Here is a 21825-nt window from a genome sequence, read left to right as displayed (position 1 = left end):
CGGCAGAATTTCGTGCATTTTGAGTGAAAGAAGTGAGACGAAGTTGTAGGAGGAAGAAGAGGGCGGTCACTTTCGAGGCCTCGATCGTGAGTGGAAATGGCGGGAATTGCGTTTGTATCGCAAAGTAAAGGATCTGCATTCATTTCTGAACTTGCATTGGTGGATTGTTATACATCTGCATTACTTTTCATAAAAAACTTTATGTTGAACTTGAAGGTTCCAAGCACGGACCTCCTCCTCCACTCCCCGACCTCCCCTCATCCTGCTTCCAGGCCCTGGGCTCCTCTGGTTTTGCCGATTGTGAGAGTCCAAAGCTTTTTAGCTCCAGTCAGAGCTGACTCGGTGCTGCAAAGTCTGCCATTTCAATCGTTGTGGGACGAGTCGGGTGTTGTGGGACGGGTCGGGTGTTGTGGGACGGGTCGGGTGTTGTGGGACGGGTCGGGTGTTGTGGGACGGGTCGGGTGTTGTGGGACGGGTCGGGTGTTGACTGTTGTGGGACGGGTCTGGTATTGTGGGACGGGTCGGGTACTGTGGGACGGGTCGGGTACTGTGGGACGGGTCGGGTACTGTGGGACGGGTCGGGTACTGTGGGACGGGTCGGGTGCTGTGGGACGGGTCGGGTGCTGTGGGACGGGTCGGGTGCTGTGGGACGGGTCGGGTGTTGTGGGACGGGTCGGGTGTTGTGGGACTGGTCGGGTGTTGTGGGACTGGTCGGGTGTTGTGGGACTGGTCGGGTGTTGTGGGACTGGTCGGGTGTTGTGGGACTGGTCGGGTGTTGTGGGACGGGTCGGGTGTTGTGGGACTGGTCGGGTGTTGTGGGACTGGTCGGGTATTGTGGGACGGGTCGGGTACTGTGGGACGGGTCGGGTACTGTGGCCGTGGGACGGGTCGGGTACTGTGGGACGGGTCGGGTACTGTGGGACGGGTCGGGTACTGTGGGACGGGTCGGGTACTGTGGGACGGGTCGGGTGTTGTGGGACGGGTCGGGTGTTGTGGGACGGGTCGGGTGTTGTGGGACGGGTCGGGTGTTGTGGGACGGGTCGGGTGTTGTGGGACGGGTCGGGTGTTGTGGGACGGGTCGGGTGTTGTGGGACGGGTCGGGTGTTGTGGGACGGGTCGGGTGTTGTGGGACGGGTCGGGTGTTGTGGGACGGGTCGGGTGTTGTGGGACGGGTCGGGTGTTGTGGGACGGGTCGGGTGTTGTGGGACGGGTCGGGTGTTGTGGGGCGGGTCGGGTGTTGTGGGACTGGTCGGGTGTTGTGGGACTGGTCGGGTGTTGTGGGACTGGTCGGGTGTTGTGGGACGGGTCGGGTATTGTGGGACGGGTCTGGTATTGTGGGACGGGTCGGGTACTGTGGGACGGGTCGGGTACTGTGGGACGGGTCGGGTACTGTGGGACGGGTCGGGTACTGTGGGACGGCTCGGGTACTGTGGGACAGGTTGGGTATTGTGGGACGGGTGATGTTGAAGCGATCGTCAGAACGATGTTGTTTCGAGACCAGAATCCCGCTCGGTTGACAGTCACACTGCCAAAGTCACACTGCCCCAAAGTTAACCAGAAATGTTGTATACCAAGAGGTTTTGAGAAATTGAAAATTGACAAAACGTCATGTAGGAAATGTACTGTGATATTGCTCTAAAATATACATGTTCTTTTCATCATATATTTGTATTATTCTTATTCAACCCGGGCGAAGCCGGGTACCTCAGCTAGTACCATATAAAGGTGCTTTTTCTATTGTTCGACATTTTCTACAAGCTATGGAATGTTCCTTCTTTTCTGTAGATTGCCACATGGCACATACCATATAAAGGTGCTTTTTCTATTGTTCGACATTTTCTACAAGCTATGGAATGTTCCTTCTTTTATGTAGATTGCCACATGGCACATACCATATAAAGGTGCTTTTTCTATTGTTCGACATTTTCTACAAGCTATGGAATGTCCCTTCTTTTATGTAGATTGCCTCATGGCACATACCCTATACAGGGGCTTACTATTGTTCGACATTTTCTACAAGGTATGGAATGTCCCTTCTTTTATGTAGATTGCCTCATGGCACATACCATATAAAGGGGCTTTTTCTATTGTTCGACATTTTCTACAAGCTATGGAATGTTCCTTCTTTTCTGTAGATTGCCACATGGCACATACCATATAAAGGGGCTTTTTCTATTGTTCGACATTTTCTACAAGCTATGAAATGTTCCTTCTTTTATGTAGATTGCCACATGGTACATACCATATAAAGGGGCTTTTTATATTGTTCGACATTTTCTACAAGCTATGGAATGTCCCTTCTTTTATGTAGATTGCCACATGACACATACCATATAAAGGGGCTTTTTCTATTGTTTGACATTTTCGAACACAAACATTTTACAAGCTATGGAATGTCCCTTCTTTTATGTAGATTGCCACATGACACATACCATATAAAGGGGCTTTTTCTATTGTTCAACATTTTCTACAAGCTATGGAATGTTCCTTCTTTTATGTAGATTGCCACATGGCACATACCATATAAAGGGGCTTTTTCTATTGTTCGACATTTTCTACAAGCTATGGAATGTCCCTTCTTTTATGTAGATTGCCACATGACACATACCACATAAAGGGTCTTTTTCTATTGTTCGACATTTTCGAACACAAACATTTTACAAGCTATGGAATGTCCCTTCTTTTATGTAGATTGCCACATGGCACATACCATATAAAGGGGCTTTTTCTATCGTTCGACATTTTCTACAAGCTATGGAATCTTCCTTCTTTATGTAGATTGCCACATGACACGCACCATATAAAGGGGCTTTTTCTATTGTTTGACATTTTCGAACACAAACATTTTACAAGCTATGGAATGTCCTTTCTTTTATGTAGATTGCCACATGGCACATACCATATAAAGGGACGTTTTCTATTGTTCGACATTTTCTACAAGCTATGGAATGTTCCTTCTTGTATGTAGATTGCCACATGGCACATACCATATAAAGGGGCGTTTTTAATGCCCCTGGCATTTACCCAAGATTTTATATTGGCTACATAAGACCAGTGTTGTAGTATTGTGTACCTATTTTCAGTGCAGCCTTGACTAAAGCGCAGGTGAACAATTTAGGACGTATGCAAAAAAGAGCCTGAAAATTATGTGAGTAAAACGTTGCATATCTTACCATCTTGCTTTGGAAACCTGTAAATTACAAACTCTTGAGGAACCACGATATAAGTTGTGTAAAAATTTTGCACTTGCTATTGAAACCCATCATTTGCGTAGAATGTGATTACCTGCCATGAGAGATACCTTTTAATCGCAGAAAAGCACAAAAGTACTCGGTGCAAATGTTGAACAAAAAAATTTCAAACAAGTGCAAATAGTTTATGATACTTTGTCACAAATTTCTCTGTTTTCTCATATTTATCTTCTGTTTGAAGCATGCCATGTCTAATTGTTTAATTTTGCATTTTTTATCATTTCACTCTTTAACTCTTTTATAGATTTATATTTTTACCTTGTAAGCAATATTTCATTGTAAATTATGAATATGTATGCATGTGTAATTCAGCCATTGGGTGCCAGACATGCTTTTAATAAAACCATTTTTTGATTTGTTTCTGTCGTCACCAGTAGGAGGTACATGGGCTTGTCGGATTGGGGAGCATGGGGGGCGAGCTCATGAACCATGCTCTGAAGGATCTCCTCCTCGGCTGTTTGTGGCCCTTTTTGACTACAACCCAGCTACCATGTCTCCAAACCTCGACGCCTTGGAAATCGAGCTACCTTTCAAGGAAGGACAAATCATTCGTGTGAGTAACTCATGTCACCTTAATACAATAACCACATCCCAAATACCGCAGAATTACTTTCTAATTACATGACTTTACGTACAAATCTTTCCATAATATGCTTACATATCTTTTGTATACAGGAGTGAGACTCATGGAAGAGCAACGTAGAATTGACAATGGAACAAACATCAGGGGATTGAATGAACAGGAAAATAGGAGAGGGAGAAGGGGGGGGGGGGGGGAGGGGATACACTGAAACCAGCAAGTAAGATGGTTGAGGGAGCAAAGATTAATGGGGGTTATAACGACCATGGAACAGAATTGGGAATGAAAATATATGGCAGTGCATTGCTTGCTTAAGTCCTAGAGGGAAGATTGAGACAGAACAGGCTCTGGAAGATGGTGTTCTCGATGTCAGAAATGAGGAATAAAAGAGTTGAGGGGTGTCATCAGCCCGTATTTTGGAAATTTAACCTGGAGCGCATTACTGGAAGAACTCGTGCATCCTGGAGTTGCTGGGGTCGGAAGACTGAGCAATCAGAGAGGGCAATGTGTTGAAGAATAGATGATACAAAAGAGAGGGACCACTGACCTGCCTGCTACGTGAGAGCAAGAGACCCTGTGCTTCAGCCTCATTATGTGAGATTACAATAATTTCGAGAGCATTAGGGTCCACATTGTAGAGTACACAAGCTGGCCATATGCTTAGAATCGTTCAAATTATGATAAATGCACCAAATTTGGTGGAGTTGTGCTTTAGGCCATAACTTTTCATTTTTGCTACAGCGCCCCAATGAAATATTTTGAAGGCTCGAAGTACTTGCTCCACCTTTTAACCTTTACTGTGAATGCCAACATAACAAATAGGCTAATAATGACCAAACAAAGCAAATAAACTCGTGAAAAGTATATATTACGGCAAAAATGTTGGGGGGGGGGGGGGGTCACATGACCTCATTCGATGTTCCAAAAGGCCGCCATTGACAGGAAAGAACTAAAATATGTTCAAATGGACCCCCATAAACAGGTCTGTCTTGGCTAAATATCAAGAAATTGACTGGAATCATAAAGAGGGTGCAAATATCTACTCCTAAGCCAAATTATGGCTTCTTGTTACCAAATAATAGTGAAATTGAGGGACGAATTTCAAAAAGGATTCCGAAGCCAGTTTTTTGGGAAAAATTTGGTGTCTCAGTCATTACTGTCCTACAATCACTCAAGTCAAAAATATATAATTGTAACATCACATTATCCTAAAGAAACTACAGATTTCCTTGAAAAATGGTTATCCAGCATTATAAATATTATGATTTGATATCAGTTGACCGCATTGAATATTCAAAATGGTGGAAATTTCATGATAAAGTAATGATTATGAATTTCATGACCAAAGTAACAACACCTGGTGTCGATTCCTGACTATATCACTGATTAGACCACCGGAACATTCCTGACTCGACCACCGGAACACAAAAAAAACATAGACAAAACAATCGTCACACATTGACACCTGACTCACCATGACAGAGCAGATGTAGCACCTTCAGAAATGGCAACATTTTCGCTTTGGAAACACTCACATACAACATTTACTGCTTGATGAAATTGCAGCTCAGGGCAACCAACAGACTGCCGAGACCGAGAGCATTGGTAATTGAGTCAATCAGTCGATACCTTCTCTAAGGCCAAATGAGATAAGACGATACTACAGTAATTACTGCGGGAATATAAGGATCGCCGTGTTCAAAAACGTGCGCGAACTGACATTAAAGGTTAAAGACGTTTCTGAAAAAATACACTGATTGTAATAGTTACTCTTGCTTTATATACAAATAAATATAGGTGTGACATTGTATTATTGTAGCATTTTAACAAGTTGCTCATGGTACACGCATATGCAGGATTAAACCTCCAGATTATCGTGTATCCGTCATGTATCCATGAAGACTGTGATTTCCTTTCCTTTCGGGCTACAAAACCCTTGTCCAGAACACGCACCTTGTTGAATGCAGTCCAAGCTGCCTTGTAGACGTTTACATCTTCCTGCACAGCTTTTATTGCACCAGCTTTGCTATACGGCAGTGTAACTGCTCATTACAGACTGCCATCAGGCAGGATGGTCCACTTGAGTGCCCAACCCTGTTCTCCCCACTGCCAGCCCTAATCACATGGAAAGGGCAGCTCTGGTTGCTGACCAAGGAATGTTTTCTTTGGGCTGGGTTCATATAATGTGTGTTTCGAGAGACTATTTTTTTGCCTTTTGAAGCTAATTGTCTCCAGAAAATGTTAGGTAACACGTTTTATGGTAAACAGTTTTGTGAGCCTTGAGAGTATTAGCAATGCCATCGCCACCATCTAACCTGCTAAAGCTCATTCCCAAAGGGACTGGGCCAGACTTCTCAAATTATTTCGAGTTATTTTGATGCCTCCGCCCCCGAATGTGGCCGGAAGCATTATGTTTTCGGGTTGTCCGTCCATCCGTCCTGGCTAAACCTCGTTTTTCTCAGCAACCACATGTCCAATTGATACGGAACTTTCATGGTCGGAGTGACACCCGTGCATAAAGTTTTTATGTTAATTGTGACGTCATAGGTCATGTGGTATGGCAGCCATCTTGGATTAAACGCAAATAATTTAAAAATATTTTCTCAGAAACTACTGAATGGAAAAATTTGAAACTTGCCTCTTTGTCAAGTACTCCCAATGGGGAACAAAAGCATGATGATGATGGTGACATCATAGGCGAAGTGGTATACCAGCCAAAAATGTTTTAATCAAATTCCTTATCCTAAAAATCTGAAATTGCATGCACATGATCTATGACCCATTTGTATTGAAATATTAAATTTATGATATACTAGCAGAAGTACCCGGCATTGCCGGGGGGGGGGGGGGGGGGAGGGGAGGGGGAGGGGGCAGGGCAGGGGAGGGGAAGGGGAGGGGGAGGGGAAGGGGAAGGGAACGGGGGGGAGGGGAGGAGAGGGGGGAGGGGGAGGGGAGGGGGAGGGGAGGGAGGGAGGGGGAGGGGAGGGGGGAGGAGGGTGATGGGATGGGGAAAGGGGGAGGGGGAGTAAGGGGGGAAGGGGAGGGGGAAAGGGGAGGGGGTAGGGTGTAGGGGGAAGGGAGGGGGTAGGGTGGAGGGGGAAGGGAGGAGGAAGGGGAAGGGCGGGAAGGGGAGGATGGAGTGGGGGAGGGGCAGGGGGGGAAGGGGAGGATGGAGGGGGGAGGGGAGGATGGAGGGGGGAGAGGGGGTGGGGAGGGAGAGGGGAGAGGGGGGAGGGAGAGGGGCGAGGGAGAGGGGGGAGGGGGAGGGGAGGGGGGAGGTGGGGCAAGGGGAGGAGGAGGGTGAGGCAGAGGGGGGCGGGGAGAGGAGGGAGGGGAGGGGGAGGGGAGGAAGGGGTCGGGGGTCGGGAGGAGAGGTAGGGGGAGGGGAAGGGAGGGGGAGGTGGGGGAGGGGAAGGGGGGAAGGGGAGGGGGTAGGGTGGAGGGGGAAGGGAGGGGGTAGGGTGGAGGGGGAAGGGAGGGGAAGGGGAGGATGGAGAGGGGAGGGAGAGGGAGAGGGGGGAGGGGAGGTAACATTACATTACACACACACAAACTGTGTCTTATGTTCAATGGTCTGGCGGCGGGAATGGAACATCACGTGATCGCTCTGAGCGAATCAGCGCGCTGCTCTGCCACCGCCTCAGATTCCGTGTATAATATTCCTCGCTGAAAAAAAATATGGATCTAAAGATGAAAGAAAAAAAAACCTATGTGGTGTGAATGGCAATGTTCCTCGCTGAAATGTGAAAAAAGGCAATCGCTTTTTGCTCTGAATTACGTGTGAACGTGTAACTGTGAGTTTATGGCGGCAAGGAACATCACGTGATCGCTCTGAGCGAATAAGCGCGCTGCTCTGCCATGCCTCAGATTCCGTGCATAATATTCCTCGCTGAAATGCGCTGAGGTAAAAATATGGTAAAAAAATTTTTATTAAATATTTTTTTTTATGTCGGCCATGTTCTTCCCAGGCTCAATGGCCATGTCTATGCCAAATATCAAGCACGTGAGCCTCTCCATTTAGGAGTCTATCGGTAACATTACACACACACACACACACACACACACACACACACACACACACACACACACACACACACACACAAACTGTGTTTTATATATATAGATTAGGTCGCATGGTTTGGCAGCCATATTGGATTTAACCTAAAAACTAAAAAAAAACATCTTCTCCCAAACCACCAAATCGATTGACTCAAAACTTTACGTGTCATTGACGAGGCATGGCGATTAAAAGATGATCATGAAAACATCATTGGTAACATGGTGTGGCAGCCATATTGGATTGAAACAAAATATTAAATAATGATATCTCTGAAAGCACTTACCCTATCGATGCGAAATTTGACAAATATCATCTAACACCATTGTTGCATATAGTTTTAAAATGATGATGCCATAGCTCACATGGTTAGGCAGCCGTCTTGGATAGATAAACGAACCTTATCCGATCATCACGGGTCTTCACAAACGTGATCCCCTACCCATACATATGCAGAGTGTGCATTGTTTAAGGTCAATACACCATATGTCATGTGGTGTGGCAGCCATATTAGCTTGAAAGCCGATATTTTAACAAATCCCTTCTCTGAAACCGCTTCACCGATTGATGTGAAACCTGTCATGGCTGGTGAAAATGTGATACTTGAAAACAGCTGAAGGGATTTAAATCAAACTTGTTTATTTTTAGGACAGTGAATGAGGGCATCTACCCGTTGTGGGACTAGGTGGAGGCATATTAGCAACACAGTCACATTGCTCTCGTGCACTGACGATGCTGACTGCTTATGTCCTTTGGGTTTTACAAGTTGGCATAATTTGACATGGTGGAGACTAAAACAATGACCTCTACCACTTATACCAGTGGTATTTTGGGTCCTCAGAGTATTTAAGAGTTTTTGGGGTATTTTGGGTCTTCGGGGTCTTTTGGGTATTTTGGCTCCTCAGGGTCTTTTGAGTCTTCTGGGTCCTCAGGGTCTTTTGGGTCTTCAGAGTATTTTTGGGTCTTCGGAATCCTCAGGGTATTTTGAGTCCTTGCGGTCTTTTGGGTCCTATGTCCTCTACTAACAGAATCTAGGAGATACAGATGTGATGCTTGAGTGCCAGCCAATTAACGCAGAGAGCATTACGCCACTGAACTATGGACAAGGGCCTTGTAGACTGCAAGTAGCTCACATTTTCCAAGGAAAGACATGGTTTGGTGGAGAATGCCCATTTTCCTCCTGGCATAGGAAGCCAGCTTTGCTTTGTGGCTGGCCAAGGAAAGGTCATAGTTGATGGTAAGGCCGAGAAGTTCAAGAGACAGCCTCTGAAGTTGATGAACAAGGAAATAGGTGGGTTCGTTTGATGATCATTCTGGTGTGTTAGCGTAAGAGTGAAGTTGTCCAGGATTGAATGACATGTGCAATATATCAGACCAGAGTAGGGGGAAAATGGGGGTTCTGAGGCACATTCAATTTAACATTGAAGTCAATGGGGAAAAAGGAAAAAAACGTATTGACTCACACCCCCTCTCTCATAAAATTACACCCCTTTTTCTCTCAAAAAATTGCATCCACTTTTTACGAAGCTAATTTACCAACTACTAAAACACATAGAATTTAAAATTGAAATCAATGGGGAAAGAGCTAAAAACTTAATAACTCACTGGATTTTCAACCAGATTTCACCCTCTTTTGGGACAACCTATTTCCAAATATTTAATCCTCAATCGACCTAACTACTACTCATAGGTTCTAGCTCACCTCAAATTTAACATTGAAGCCAATGGGGGAAAAGTATGGAAACTTATTGACTCAAACCACCGATCTTGAAAAATTACACCCCTTTTTTCTCATTAAATTCACCCCTTTTCTCCTTCCTAAGTCCCACCCACTTTTTACTAAGCCGCGCCCACTTTCCCTAAACCTTGCCCATGGCTTGAAATGCCAGGCATGCCAGGTTTGAAAAATTACACCCTTTTTCTCCCTGCAGTTAACTTATTAACTCCCCCCCCCCATTTTTCATTATACTCATACAGAGACCCAACGAATATTTGTGTTTCATTTTTAGGTAATAACTTAATTCTCTTAGAAGAACAATCACCATCTAGAATATTGACAAATGTTATATTAAAATTTAACCCTCGGTTTAGGTATCGTCGTTGAGCTGATATGAAATGATAAACTTCTCTTAATGACCTCGTCTGACCCCCTCCTGAACCACATACCATTTTCAGATTTTAGTAAATTATTTTCCCTTCAATCTCTTGGCAATCACTTTTTTGTCTAATAAATACAATGTTTCAAAACACAAAAGACAAATTTCAATCATCTCCTCATTTAAAAAGGGATACTGAAATATATTGCACTGATGTAAAATTGAACAAAGATGATTTCAATAACTTTTGGATTAAACCTATTATGAAGGATAAAATATGAGCTACACCAATACCTTTTAAAGGAAGAGCATTCTCTGTCTTTGGGAAGTCGTCAATTAAAGTAACTAGCAACGGTACCCGCCCAACGGGCGGGGCTTCAATTGGGAGGCCCAAATGAAAAGGCTAAATATCAGAAATTGAAGGCTTTTTTTCTTTTAAACGATTTATATAAACATCTGTTAAATCTCGATCGGTGCAGCCGTTTGTGCGGCACCCGGGAAAATAACGTCATGCGGTAGCAAGTATCAGCAGGATGTGGTAGTGTGGGAGTCCACGTTTCTGATCCTCCTTCATGCCGAAATAGCCCACCAAGTAGCTCCAAGCATTCCGCTCTTCAGATCCGCCATGACAGATTTAAGCTTGACACTGAAGACGCGTGCAGTTAGTCCTCCCGATGTCGTATGTACTCCCAATACGTGTTTCCTTCATTGTAAAAACTTCCAAATCAACAGTTAAAAGGATTTTGAGCCGATCGGTGTTACGGCCTTGGAAAGATCGATGGAGACAGCGATCTGTTAGCGTATTCACCGCCCAAATAGCTATGTGGAATTCTCTCATGTAGAGATTAAACTAATCATGTTCACAATCGCTATGTCGTATGTACTCCCGATACGTGTTTCCTTCAGTTGAAATGGGTTAGAATTCTCTCAAGCAGGGATTCAACCCATGTCCTTATAAAAAGGTCTTTGTCCGAAGTCACCGAGTTCGATCGGTGCAGCCGTGCAGCGATCGGTGCAGCCATTTGTGCGGCACCCGGGAAAACAACATCGTCACAATGAGAACAATGAACGTTATGCGAATGCGAATATGATGCGTGAGTCCAAACCTGAGAATGCTGGAGACTAAAGCTGAAATTGGGAAAACTAAATAGCCTATTTTACTCCTGGAGATCCCAGGATTATCCACCCAAAATATCGTTGAGATCGGTTCAGCAGTTTTTACGGTACCTTCGAACAGACAGACAGACGGATGGACATTTGGTGAATTACAGTAAGATTATAACAAAAGTTTAACCACTATTTATGGAGATTTATAATAAACTGGAGGAGGTAATGAAACATGTAAAAGTATCAAAAAAGAAAACTCTTTTTACTGAAGCTATCGGAAAGGAAGATAAAACTATTAGCTCTAAACACGGTGAAATTTCTATATTCTTTAATAACCCCAAAGTTGTCAATCTTGATGAAATGAAAGATGTTAATATATCAGGAGAAATGTCATTTCGCTCATTAATCGTTAGGAACCATTTTAAAATTACCTTTAATATAAAAAATGTTGTAGTTTAATCTGTTAATGAAAAAAAGTATATGGATACAGACCGTAATGTTTTTTCTTTCTCATTAAATATGAGTCATTATTCAAGTGAAGATTTTGTTGATTTTAAAAGTGATGATAGTGGTAGTGAAACTTTGTCTTCGCAAGACAGTTATGATACTGAGAGTTTGTGTTCTAACGATAGCTATGAAAGTAGTTTTATAGATGATGATGATTATGAAAGCACGGATTATAGTGAAGATGATTTTTAGTTTAAGTAATCTTTTACTATATAAATATGATAAATCCAAACGACATACCAGATATTGAGCCTCTTGAATTCCCTGATTCTCCATATGATAAATTAGAGAATTGTCCGGCTTGTGATAGAGTGGGATTAAATACAGTGTCAAAAGCCCATAACCAATGTTTATTCTGTGATTATCTTTTAATTAATGATAATAAAAAAAATAAATATATATATAACTCTTTTAAATTAGAACCAAAAATGAACTAGAATGCCACTCAGCTCTGCTCACCAAACTCTCCTCCTATGGTATCCATGGAAATCTCCACGCTTGGCTTGTGGACTTCCTCTCTAGTCATAGTCAACGTGTGGCCCTGAATAGGTTTCTCTCATCTCATCTCATCCCAAGGGCAATCATACAAGGGCGCATACTCCCGCCGTGAGTTTAGTTGGAATAATACCTTTTGTTTAACATCCCCTCTCCCCAAAACAATAGATGAAAAAGAAAGTAAGCCCTGTCAGAGAATTTATTTTGATATATCTCGGAATTAGAGGAGAAAAACATCATTTAAGAATAAGAATAAAAGCTTTGATGCAGTAAAACAGAAAAAAAATCTTTCCCAAAAAATTTCCCAAAAAAATTCCTGGATCCCGAATAATATCCTGAGCTTCACCAAAAACTAATCAATTCTTCCTTATCCCAAGGGCAATCATCCCACCAACTTTCATCCAAATCCGTTCAGAACTTTTCCAGATATCTTGTTCACAAACACATGAACACACAAACACACGATCGAATGCGTTACTCCCTGGCGGGAGTAATAAACCTGAAAATCGCAGAACCAGAACCAGAATTATTTATTTGGTCTGGGAAGCCCATGTGAGGTTTCTTCTTCTTCAGCCTGTCACAACCCTGGGTGAATATGCGATCTTTTTTTAAAAAGTTGGAATTTTGCCATATCTGTTTATTCGTTTGTTAATATAACTCAGCCATTGCCAAATCTGGAACTAAGTCTTTATAAGTTCATCAAATACTGACACCGCGAATGACATTCGCTGAGCTAAATGTTGATATCTCTTCTGAGGTAAAAAAACAACAAAAAAAAAACAGTTTAAAAGCATTATACGTATCAAACGATACATTTTATTAAATGGGGAAACCTAATACACACTTTGGTGGTTTTAAAATGACAGAATATGTCTTTATTAGAAGAAAAAAAGGAACATTGAAGACGACGCTGCTAAAAAAAATACACCGCTCTAACGCATAACCACGAGTTTAAACTACATTTACAACAAATATGAAAACTATTTTCATATCACAATGTTAAATATAGAATATATAGAAGATAAAGTTAAAAAAAAATGAGCCCTATCTTCCAATGGGAAAAAAAATCCTTCAAAAAATTCCTGTATCAGGAATAATATCCTGAGCTTCACCAAAAACTTATCAATTCTTCCTTATCCCAAGGGCAATCATCCCACAAACTTTCATCCAAATCCGTTCAGAACTTTTCCAGATATCTTGTTCACAAACACACGAACACACACACAAACACGGACACGAGTGAATGCATTAATCCCTGGCGGGAGTAATTACTTTACAAGATTAATAAGAGAGATGAATGTCAAGCATTATGATGATAATACACCATTTCTTACATGGGAAAAGACTATTTGTATTGAGAAAATGTATAGGGGTTTAATGATATTTATTATTCAAAATAATTTTAATGGAAATGTTAATACAAGATACTATCTATCTATAATTCCAGTAATCTCTGTACGTCTGTACGTCTGTACGTTTGTCTGTGACCGCTGTTTCTCGACAACTACCGGTCCGATATACTTGAAACTTGCCAGGTATATTGCTGGGGACCCGAGGATGTGCCTTTTCAAGGTTTGAAATTAATCGGACAAGTACTTACCGAGCTATGGCGATTTAGCCGTTCGCCGTTCGCTTTGGCTTTGCGAATGGACCAAACCATTCATGTAAATAGAGGGGGGGGGGGGGTTCTGTGGTCGTTCGCTTTGGCTTTGCGAATGGACCAAACCATTCATGTAAATAGAGGGGGGGGGGGGGGGTTCTGTGGTCGTTGCGAATGGACCAAACCATTGTTTTTTTTTTTGCAGTTTTTTTTTTTTTGCAGTTTTTTTTTTTTTGCAAGGAACGGGCACCCACGTACGGGCACGTCCTAGCTTATATATAGTACGGGCATGCCCTAGTATCAATAAAATAATGGATTATCTTGAAATTAAACATGAACTCAGGATAAAATATAGAGTTTCTAAAAAAGCTCATAAAAAAATAGATGACTTGTTTTCCAAATACAGTATATAAATGAATGATTTTTTTAACCGTTTTGGAAAACAAGATAAAATTTAACAACCATAAACATCTCCCAAATTCATTAAGATGTCTCAAGCGGATGTGGAAAAACCTGTTTGCTTTTAAAGATGCTCCTTACACCCAACTTTTTAGATTATGATAATTTAATAATTTTCACAAAGTCATGTTTTCAATCTGAGTATCAACTACTCACACAAGGTTTTAATGCAGGCCTTCAAAAAGAAGATATAATCGGTTTATTTAAACTTCAAAAAAAACTAAATGATTATAACATTGAAGATATAATACAACTATTTTGTGATACACAGAAATCAAAACCGAAACCAAAACCCATAACATGTATTCTCAGTGATAATACGGATGATATACCTTCACCCCAAGATTTAGATAAATCAAAAAAGAACCTCGTTATCTTTGATGATTGTGTTAATGAGAGAAACCAAACTTATGGATAGCTACTATACAAGAGGGAGACATTCTTCTTGTAATTGTATTTATCTCAGTCAATCATACTTTCAACTCCCTCGTCGCTCAATACGAAACAATGCCAATACTTTTATTTTATTCAAGTTAAATTCAATAGATGTAAATAATTTTTGGAGAGACAATTGTTCCACGTTATGTAGTAAAAAAGAATTTGAGGCTCACACGAAACACACGATTGGAAAATATAAATATATTGTTGTGAAACAAGATGAGATACCAAATGATATTTTTCAACAAATAAATCCAGAAAATGAATGCACAAGAAAGAGGAAGAAGATTTAAGGCACATCAGGAGTTAGTTTCAAAAGTTGTAAAGCAACAGGAAGGCATAAAGAAGAAACGCAGACAGAAACTAACGGGTGAAGAAGCGTTTGAAAGAAAACAAGATAAATTTTTAAAACCGCTTTTTAAAACTTCCCAACAAAAAATGACTTAGTTTACAGTTCCTGCGATAGAATATACTCCAATAAAACTTCAAATGCTTAAAGATTTTAGTCAAATGACGGAGCAAGAACTTGGAGATATAGGAGAATTAGAATATGATGATGAAGGATTATTTCGGCAACTTGAGGAGGTAAATCGACCTCCCAATTATATTGTGGAAGCTCTTCAAAACAATGAATATTCGGCAGATTAAAAAACCAGAGCAGGTCTCGTTCCAACAGAAGAACCAGCACAGTTCTATCTTGTTAAAGAAAAGGTATTGATATTTAATGATAAATTGATGTTCTTAAGTTCTGCTCAACCAAATGTTAAATTAACCCCCAGATTAATGTTTCTTCCAACAAAAGATGGAAAACAAGCAACAAGTATGAGGGGTGATTCAACATATTTCAATGAACCATTGAATATTAAAAATGAAGATGATAGGATATATATTGATTTACTAAACTCACTTGATTATGGAGTTTCTGTTGCTGGTAAAAGTAAGAAGAATGAGAAGGAAAAACATATCATTGATGCTTTAAGCAAGCTTGGTTTAGCCTCGGGTTCAGGTGTTAGCTTTCTTCCAAATGACCCATCACAATTAGTTAATAGGCTATTATTGCTGTTAGGTAGTAAGAAGGCTGGGAACAACAATTGTTTTAATGAAGCCTCAGCCATTTTAGATCAGTTGATCAAAATAATTAATAAATGTCAATGCAAAGATATTTTATTACATATTAAATGAGATGAGAAGCACAATTCTTAGTTTTAATTTCACAACGAGTGATTACACAGCTTCATTCCCTTACCCACTACAACTTAACCCCACAAAAGAATATGAGACATCTTTATTGGAAACTTACAATACCCTTTTTAATATCGCAGAGAAAAATAACAAGTTTAGTTGTGATTCAGGAAGCGGATACAAAACTATAACAGTTTCATCCGGAGCAGATGAGATTTCCCAAATATCTTCTGAAATTTCTTGCCTTATGAAAGAACAAGGTGATGAACCAAAAAATATGAAATAGATATTCAAAAACATACTTCAAAATCAACTGTTAAACTTAAAAATAATTTTAAAGTTGATTTCACGATTGAAAATTCATTCACAGAGCTATTGGGTTTCTCTTCAAAAAAGATTGAAACTAACGGGACGTTTTACAGTGATAATGTCATTCAAATATCCTCCGGTATAAATTCGGTATTAATTCATTGTGATTTGATTGATGGTGCTTATAACGATGGAATAAGAACAAATACAATATTTGCATTCAGCGCATACTCAACCACGATTGGTTATAAATTCAATATGGAACCAAAAAATCTTGTCTATTTACCTGTGTCAGAAAAAACCATATACAGAGTAAATTTTAGAATAACCGATCAAGATAATCGTATGATTTCCTTTAATGAAGAAATTATATCCATCAGAATTCACCTACGTGAAGTTTTCCAATAAATAAATAATGGTTATTGTGAGGAAACACGAGTTGGGAAAATATAAAATAATTACAGGCTCAGGCATGTTCCTTTCACCATACTATAAGGGTGAAGGTATGTTTCTTGGTAGAGGATACTATAAACCAAAGAGACAACAGGGTGTGGGGCATCAATTCAGAAAAACAGGAGATGGGATAATTGATACTCTAATGGGTATTGGTTCAACCATTCTTAAACATAAAGACCTAATTGGTTCAACCGCTTCTGCTGTGGGAAATGTAGCAGGTGCTATAAAGAGTATAAAAGATGCTCAAAAGGAGTCTCATAAATTACAAGTAATCAAAGAAATTAAAAAAGGTAAAACTCAACTATCTTCACAAGAATGGCAAAAAATCATTCAAATACTTGGGTCAGGGTTTCAAAAGTTTTAGCATCTTTTTTTTTTACGAAATAAATACAAGTATGGAAGCGATTGATAGTATCTATGATTTGGATGATACAATTATCATTTCAAACTCCACTAAAAAGGAAGACTATTTTAACGTGAATGCTATAACAGGAACAGACTGGAATTCAAACGGAACAAAAAGTTTTGAAATAAATAATCAACAAACTTACTTGAATCTAGCTGATAGTTTCTTGTTGTGTAAATTTAAATTCACTAAGGCTGCGAATAATACTAATGCTACACTCGTAAATGATTTCTTCTGGAAAATGTTTGATAGTGTCCGCCTGTATATTGGAACACAAGAGGTTGAAGTGGTTGATTATGTCTCTGCTGCATCTGAAATGATGAAATTTACACTTTTTTTGTTTAGTGATAGAATGGGTAAGGGAGCTGTTGAAGTTTTTATTCCTGATATGTCAACGGGAACAAATGCTGACCCTGGTTATAGTCAAAGGAAGGCAATGTATAATGATGAAACAAAAGCAGAGAATCGTTTTACTGTAGCAGGTATATTTGAAATATTTGTAGCAGGGTCTGAAAGGTATATTTGGATTTTGTGATTATGATAAAGTTTTTTATGGGCTTAAAATTAGATTTCAACTACAAAGGAATGATAATGTAAATAGATTGCTTTTTGGGGCTCAAAATGCTTTTGGCGATAATTATAAATTTATTATTAATGATTTGTGTTGGTATATCATTGAATATACTCCTAATCTTAAAACGGAAGAGATGTTGAATAGAAGACTTAATTCAAAGAAACCGCTAAATGTATCATACCTTGTATCATATAAATGTATCATATAATGTATCATACCTAAATGTATCATATCTTGGCGTCATCTTTGACCAAACCCTCTCCTTTGACAAATACACTAAACAGATCACAAAGACAGCCTTCTTTCACCTGAAAAACATCGCCCGTCTCCGCTCATCCCTGTCCTCCACGGCTGCAGAAACCCTCATCCACGCCTTCATCACCTCCCGTCTGGACTACTGCAATAGCCTCCTCTATGGTTCACCCTCAACAATCACCAATAAACTCCAATACATTCAGAACTCCGCTGCCCGTCTACTCACCCATTCCCGGACCCGTGACCACATCACCCCCGTCCTTTACAAGCTTCACTGGCTCCCCATCTCCCAGAGAATCCAGTACAAAATCCTCCTCTTGACCTACAAAGCCCTCCATAACCTGGCCCCATCCTACCTGGCTGACCTCCTCTCCAGACACACTCCCACCCGCAACCTCCGCTCTGCTGGTGCCAACCTCCTGACCCCCCCCCCCCATCCGGACCAAATTCAGATCCTGGGGGGACAGGGCCTTCTCCATCGCTGCTCCCACCCTCTGGAACTCACAACCTCACACCATCAGAGACTCCTCCTCACTCACCACATTCAAAACATCACTCAAGACCCACCTGTTCAGCACTGCATTCAACATTCAACCCACAGCATTTAACCCCTGACTATCACGTCTCCTTCCTCCTTTTGCTTTAAATATTTCCCTATTGATTCTTGTCTTTTTGCAATTGTTGTTTTCATGTTTTGTTATGCATTATGTTTTGCACTCCGTCAAAGCGCCTTTGGGCTTCATGAAAAGCGCTATACAAAATAAATGAATTATTATTATTATTAAAAGAAGATGCCAACACATTAAACTGGAACACACTACCTACACTTGGAATTTGGGTGTTCTTCAAGGAAACCACGATACCTTTGGTTAATTTTAAGAAACCAGATGGAGATGAAGGTACTGATAAGAATAATGCGCTGAGTGATAATGCTAAGGTGAAACAACTTCGGGTTTCTCTTGATGGTACATTTTACCTACGAGATAGATTGGAAATTGATTGGGAAAAAAATGATTATGTGGAAGCCTACAAGTCTTACCAAAAGGTGTGTGAAAGCAACGGTAATAAAGATCCTATTCTGGATATGACTGCGTTTCAAAAACTTCATACAATCTATGCAATTGACCTGAGTTCTCAAAAGGAAACTATAAAGTCTAATAGAGTGGATACTTTTCTATACATTGAAAGGGGGGAGAGTGAAGAAGTTGATACATATTGTTTGCTTTTGGAAGAAACAGAATTGCAGATTAACACAGATAATGGTGTTATGATTAATATCACATAGATTTTTCGATTAAATAAATGAGTGCTAAAGTATCAACTGATGTATATGTTAATAAAATCAATCTTGATAAACTATCGTCTTGTATTCAAAATCAAAAGCCTTGTATTATTAATGTTAATACAATTCAAAGAAAAGGAGCAGTAAGAATTGATGTTTTGCTTACAAGAGAGCAGAAGAAAACACTAAATGATGCTGGATCACTTACAATTAAAATGACAAAACCTATGTTAAAGAAATATTCAACAAGGGAAACGAGTGGAGGATTTCTCCCATTTCTAATTCCTTTATTTGCTGGTTTAAGTGCGGCGGGAGCATTGACTGGTGGTATTTCAGCAGCGGTAAAAACTGCTAACGAAAGGAAGGCACAACTAAAAGCTCAAAAAGGATTGGAAAGACGTAACAAGGAGTTGGAGAAAGAAATTAGTGGAAGTGGTGTAATTGTAGATTTTGCTGAAAAGCTTGAAAGCCTACCTGATAAAGCGAGATTGTTAGTTGGAGATGTGCTTTCTTCTATCGCACAGGCAGGTGTTAAACTAACTAAAAGGGGTAATGGATTATATCTTTCTCATAAATAAATGGATAAATGGTTTAAACAATTTGGAAAGAATACAACGTCAGTAGATGTAAATGGCTGGTTCCAGGCCAGGCCACATTCCCCACACCCCCTTACCCCCAAACCGAAACTGCCTCAACCCAAAAACAGGAAGCGACCCACCACAAACCAGAAGTGTCCAATTAATTATTTAAATTTCAGATTTCACGATTTTCCAAAAAAAAAAAGAAAAAGATTTTCAAAATTTCCGATTTGACATTTTCCCCATTTTCTCGATTTCCCGAAATTTCCAGTTTATAACAATTAAATAATTATAACATCTATTTTTTAACCATGTGGAAAAAAAACATTTTGAGTACAACATTGCAAGTTTGTGAACATTTATGACTGCAAATGAGCCTTCCTACAGCAGGTACTCAAAAAAAACCCGCATGCTTACCATGGACAATGCAATCCATCGATATATAGGAACTCTCATCCCTTACATATTACGAACCATTCGTTTACGTGTTTTTTCAAATATTTGTTCAACAACAACAGCATTAACTTTCAATCGAATGAATAACCCATGCTCACCAACCAGGATCTGAGAAACCTCGATTGCACAAATAACCTTACAGTTTGCCCCCATCAAATCTTGAGGATTGACACAACAATCATCAATATTAGCACCAGAAACATTATCCTTATAAAATGTTGTTATAATCTCTATTGGAGAATCATCTCTATTGGAGAATATGCCGCTTCCGGGTCACTCGCCTAGCAGGCTGAGCTGAGTCGGTCGTCCTGTGTATTTGATTGATTCCGTTGGATTTAGTGTGTGCTGTCGTGTTGTGCTTTGTGTGAATGATTGTGATGGATCCCTGTTTCGTTTCCTGGCTTATGGTGGCATGTCTGCCCTTGAGATTTGCAGTACTTTGGTTTTTACAAGCCACCAAGTTGACAATTTCGTTCTGTGAGTACCCGCCATGTTTTATCGCTGCGCCTCACGCAGCCCCGGTGTGCGCCTCTCAACAAGACAGTTCTTTTCCCCGTCTCGCCCCATCGCTCGCCCCATCGCTCGCCCCATCGCTCGCCCCATCGCTCGCCCCACCGCTCGTTCCACCGCTCGCCCCATGGCTCGCCCCATCGCTCGCCCCATCGCTCGTCCCATCGCTCGCCCCACCGCTCGTCCCACCGCTCGTCCCACCGCTCGTCCCATCGCTCGTCCCATCGCTCGCCCCATCGCTCGCCCCATCGCTCGCCCCATCGCTCGCCCCACCGCTCGTCCCATCACCCGCCCCATCGCTCGTCCCACCGCTCGCCCCATCGCTCGCTCCATCGCTCGCCCCATCGCTCACCCCATCGCTCGCCCCACCTCTCGCCCCACCTCTGCAGCGCACCGCTGCATGTACCGAGCTCGACTATCCGCTCTAACTCCTCTGTCCCGAGGCCTATTCGCTACACTCGGCAAAAACTTTTGTCTTTAAACAACACCACTCGATTGACTCCTGGACTCGTCTCAGGCCTTAGAGAACTTGAAATCAGCGTTGGTCTCCCGAGAAAACGCACAAAGCGAGGTGGGAGGAGAAAGCAGCGAAAAACACCGATTGTGATTTCTCTTCGCGACCAGCGACGGCCTGGCCCACATTTTAATAATTCCTGCGAAAAAGTGTCCCTATCAACTTCAATAACCTCATCTATCCCTGTGGAACATAGACAGCACCAAAACAACACCGTTCTGTCTTGTCTCTCGCCTTATTCAACGCTCAGTCTGTAATTAGTCCTGAAAAGCAAACCAAAATTACCTCTTTTATTCAAGATAATGATATTGACGTGCTTTTTCTGACCGAAACTTGGCTCCGACCCAGTGGCGACGAAGTGAGATGTGCTGATCTCACCCCACTTGGATACACCCTGCAGTCATTTCCTCGCTCCTCTAGGGGTGGGGGCGTGGCTGTTATTTACAGAGACAACTTCTCTCCCTTTGTCTCCTTCACCACGACTTTTTCATTCGACCATTCATCCTACGAGCTAGCCCATGTCACCTTCACTCTGTCAGAAAACACTCTTCATTTCTTCTGCCTCTACCGACCTCCACCGAACCGGAAAAACAAGCTTACTGACTCTATGTTTGTGACCCAGCTTCCTAATCTGCTCGACCACTGCAATACTCTTCCTGGTTTCGTCTTGATTCTTGGAGATTTCAACATCCACTACGACCAACCACAACATC

General features: G+C 41.4%; 1 protein-coding gene across 12 annotated transcripts in view; it reads left to right on the top strand.

The window, feature by feature from the left end:
* Window positions 1-21825, top strand: part of RIMBP2 (RIMS binding protein 2) — a 716511-nt gene that overhangs the window by 560640 nt on the left and 134046 nt on the right. For 11 of the 12 annotated variants that reach the window (XM_068119472.2, XM_068119470.2, XM_068119482.2 and 8 more), the window contains one exon: window positions 3626-3804. In XM_068119472.2, the coding sequence (XP_067975573.2) occupies window positions 3626-3804 (179 nt within the window). The remainder of the gene's footprint in view (window positions 1-3625; window positions 3805-21825) is intronic. The other variant, XM_068119471.2, reaches the window with a different exon arrangement.

This window comes from Myxine glutinosa, chromosome 6 (genome assembly GCF_964187855.1).
Source record: "Myxine glutinosa chromosome 6, kmMyxGlut1.1, whole genome shotgun sequence".
NCBI lineage: Eukaryota > Metazoa > Chordata > Myxini > Myxiniformes > Myxinidae > Myxine > Myxine glutinosa.
Note: the sequence above shows the minus strand (reverse complement) of the source record. Positions and strands in the feature narration are given on the sequence as shown.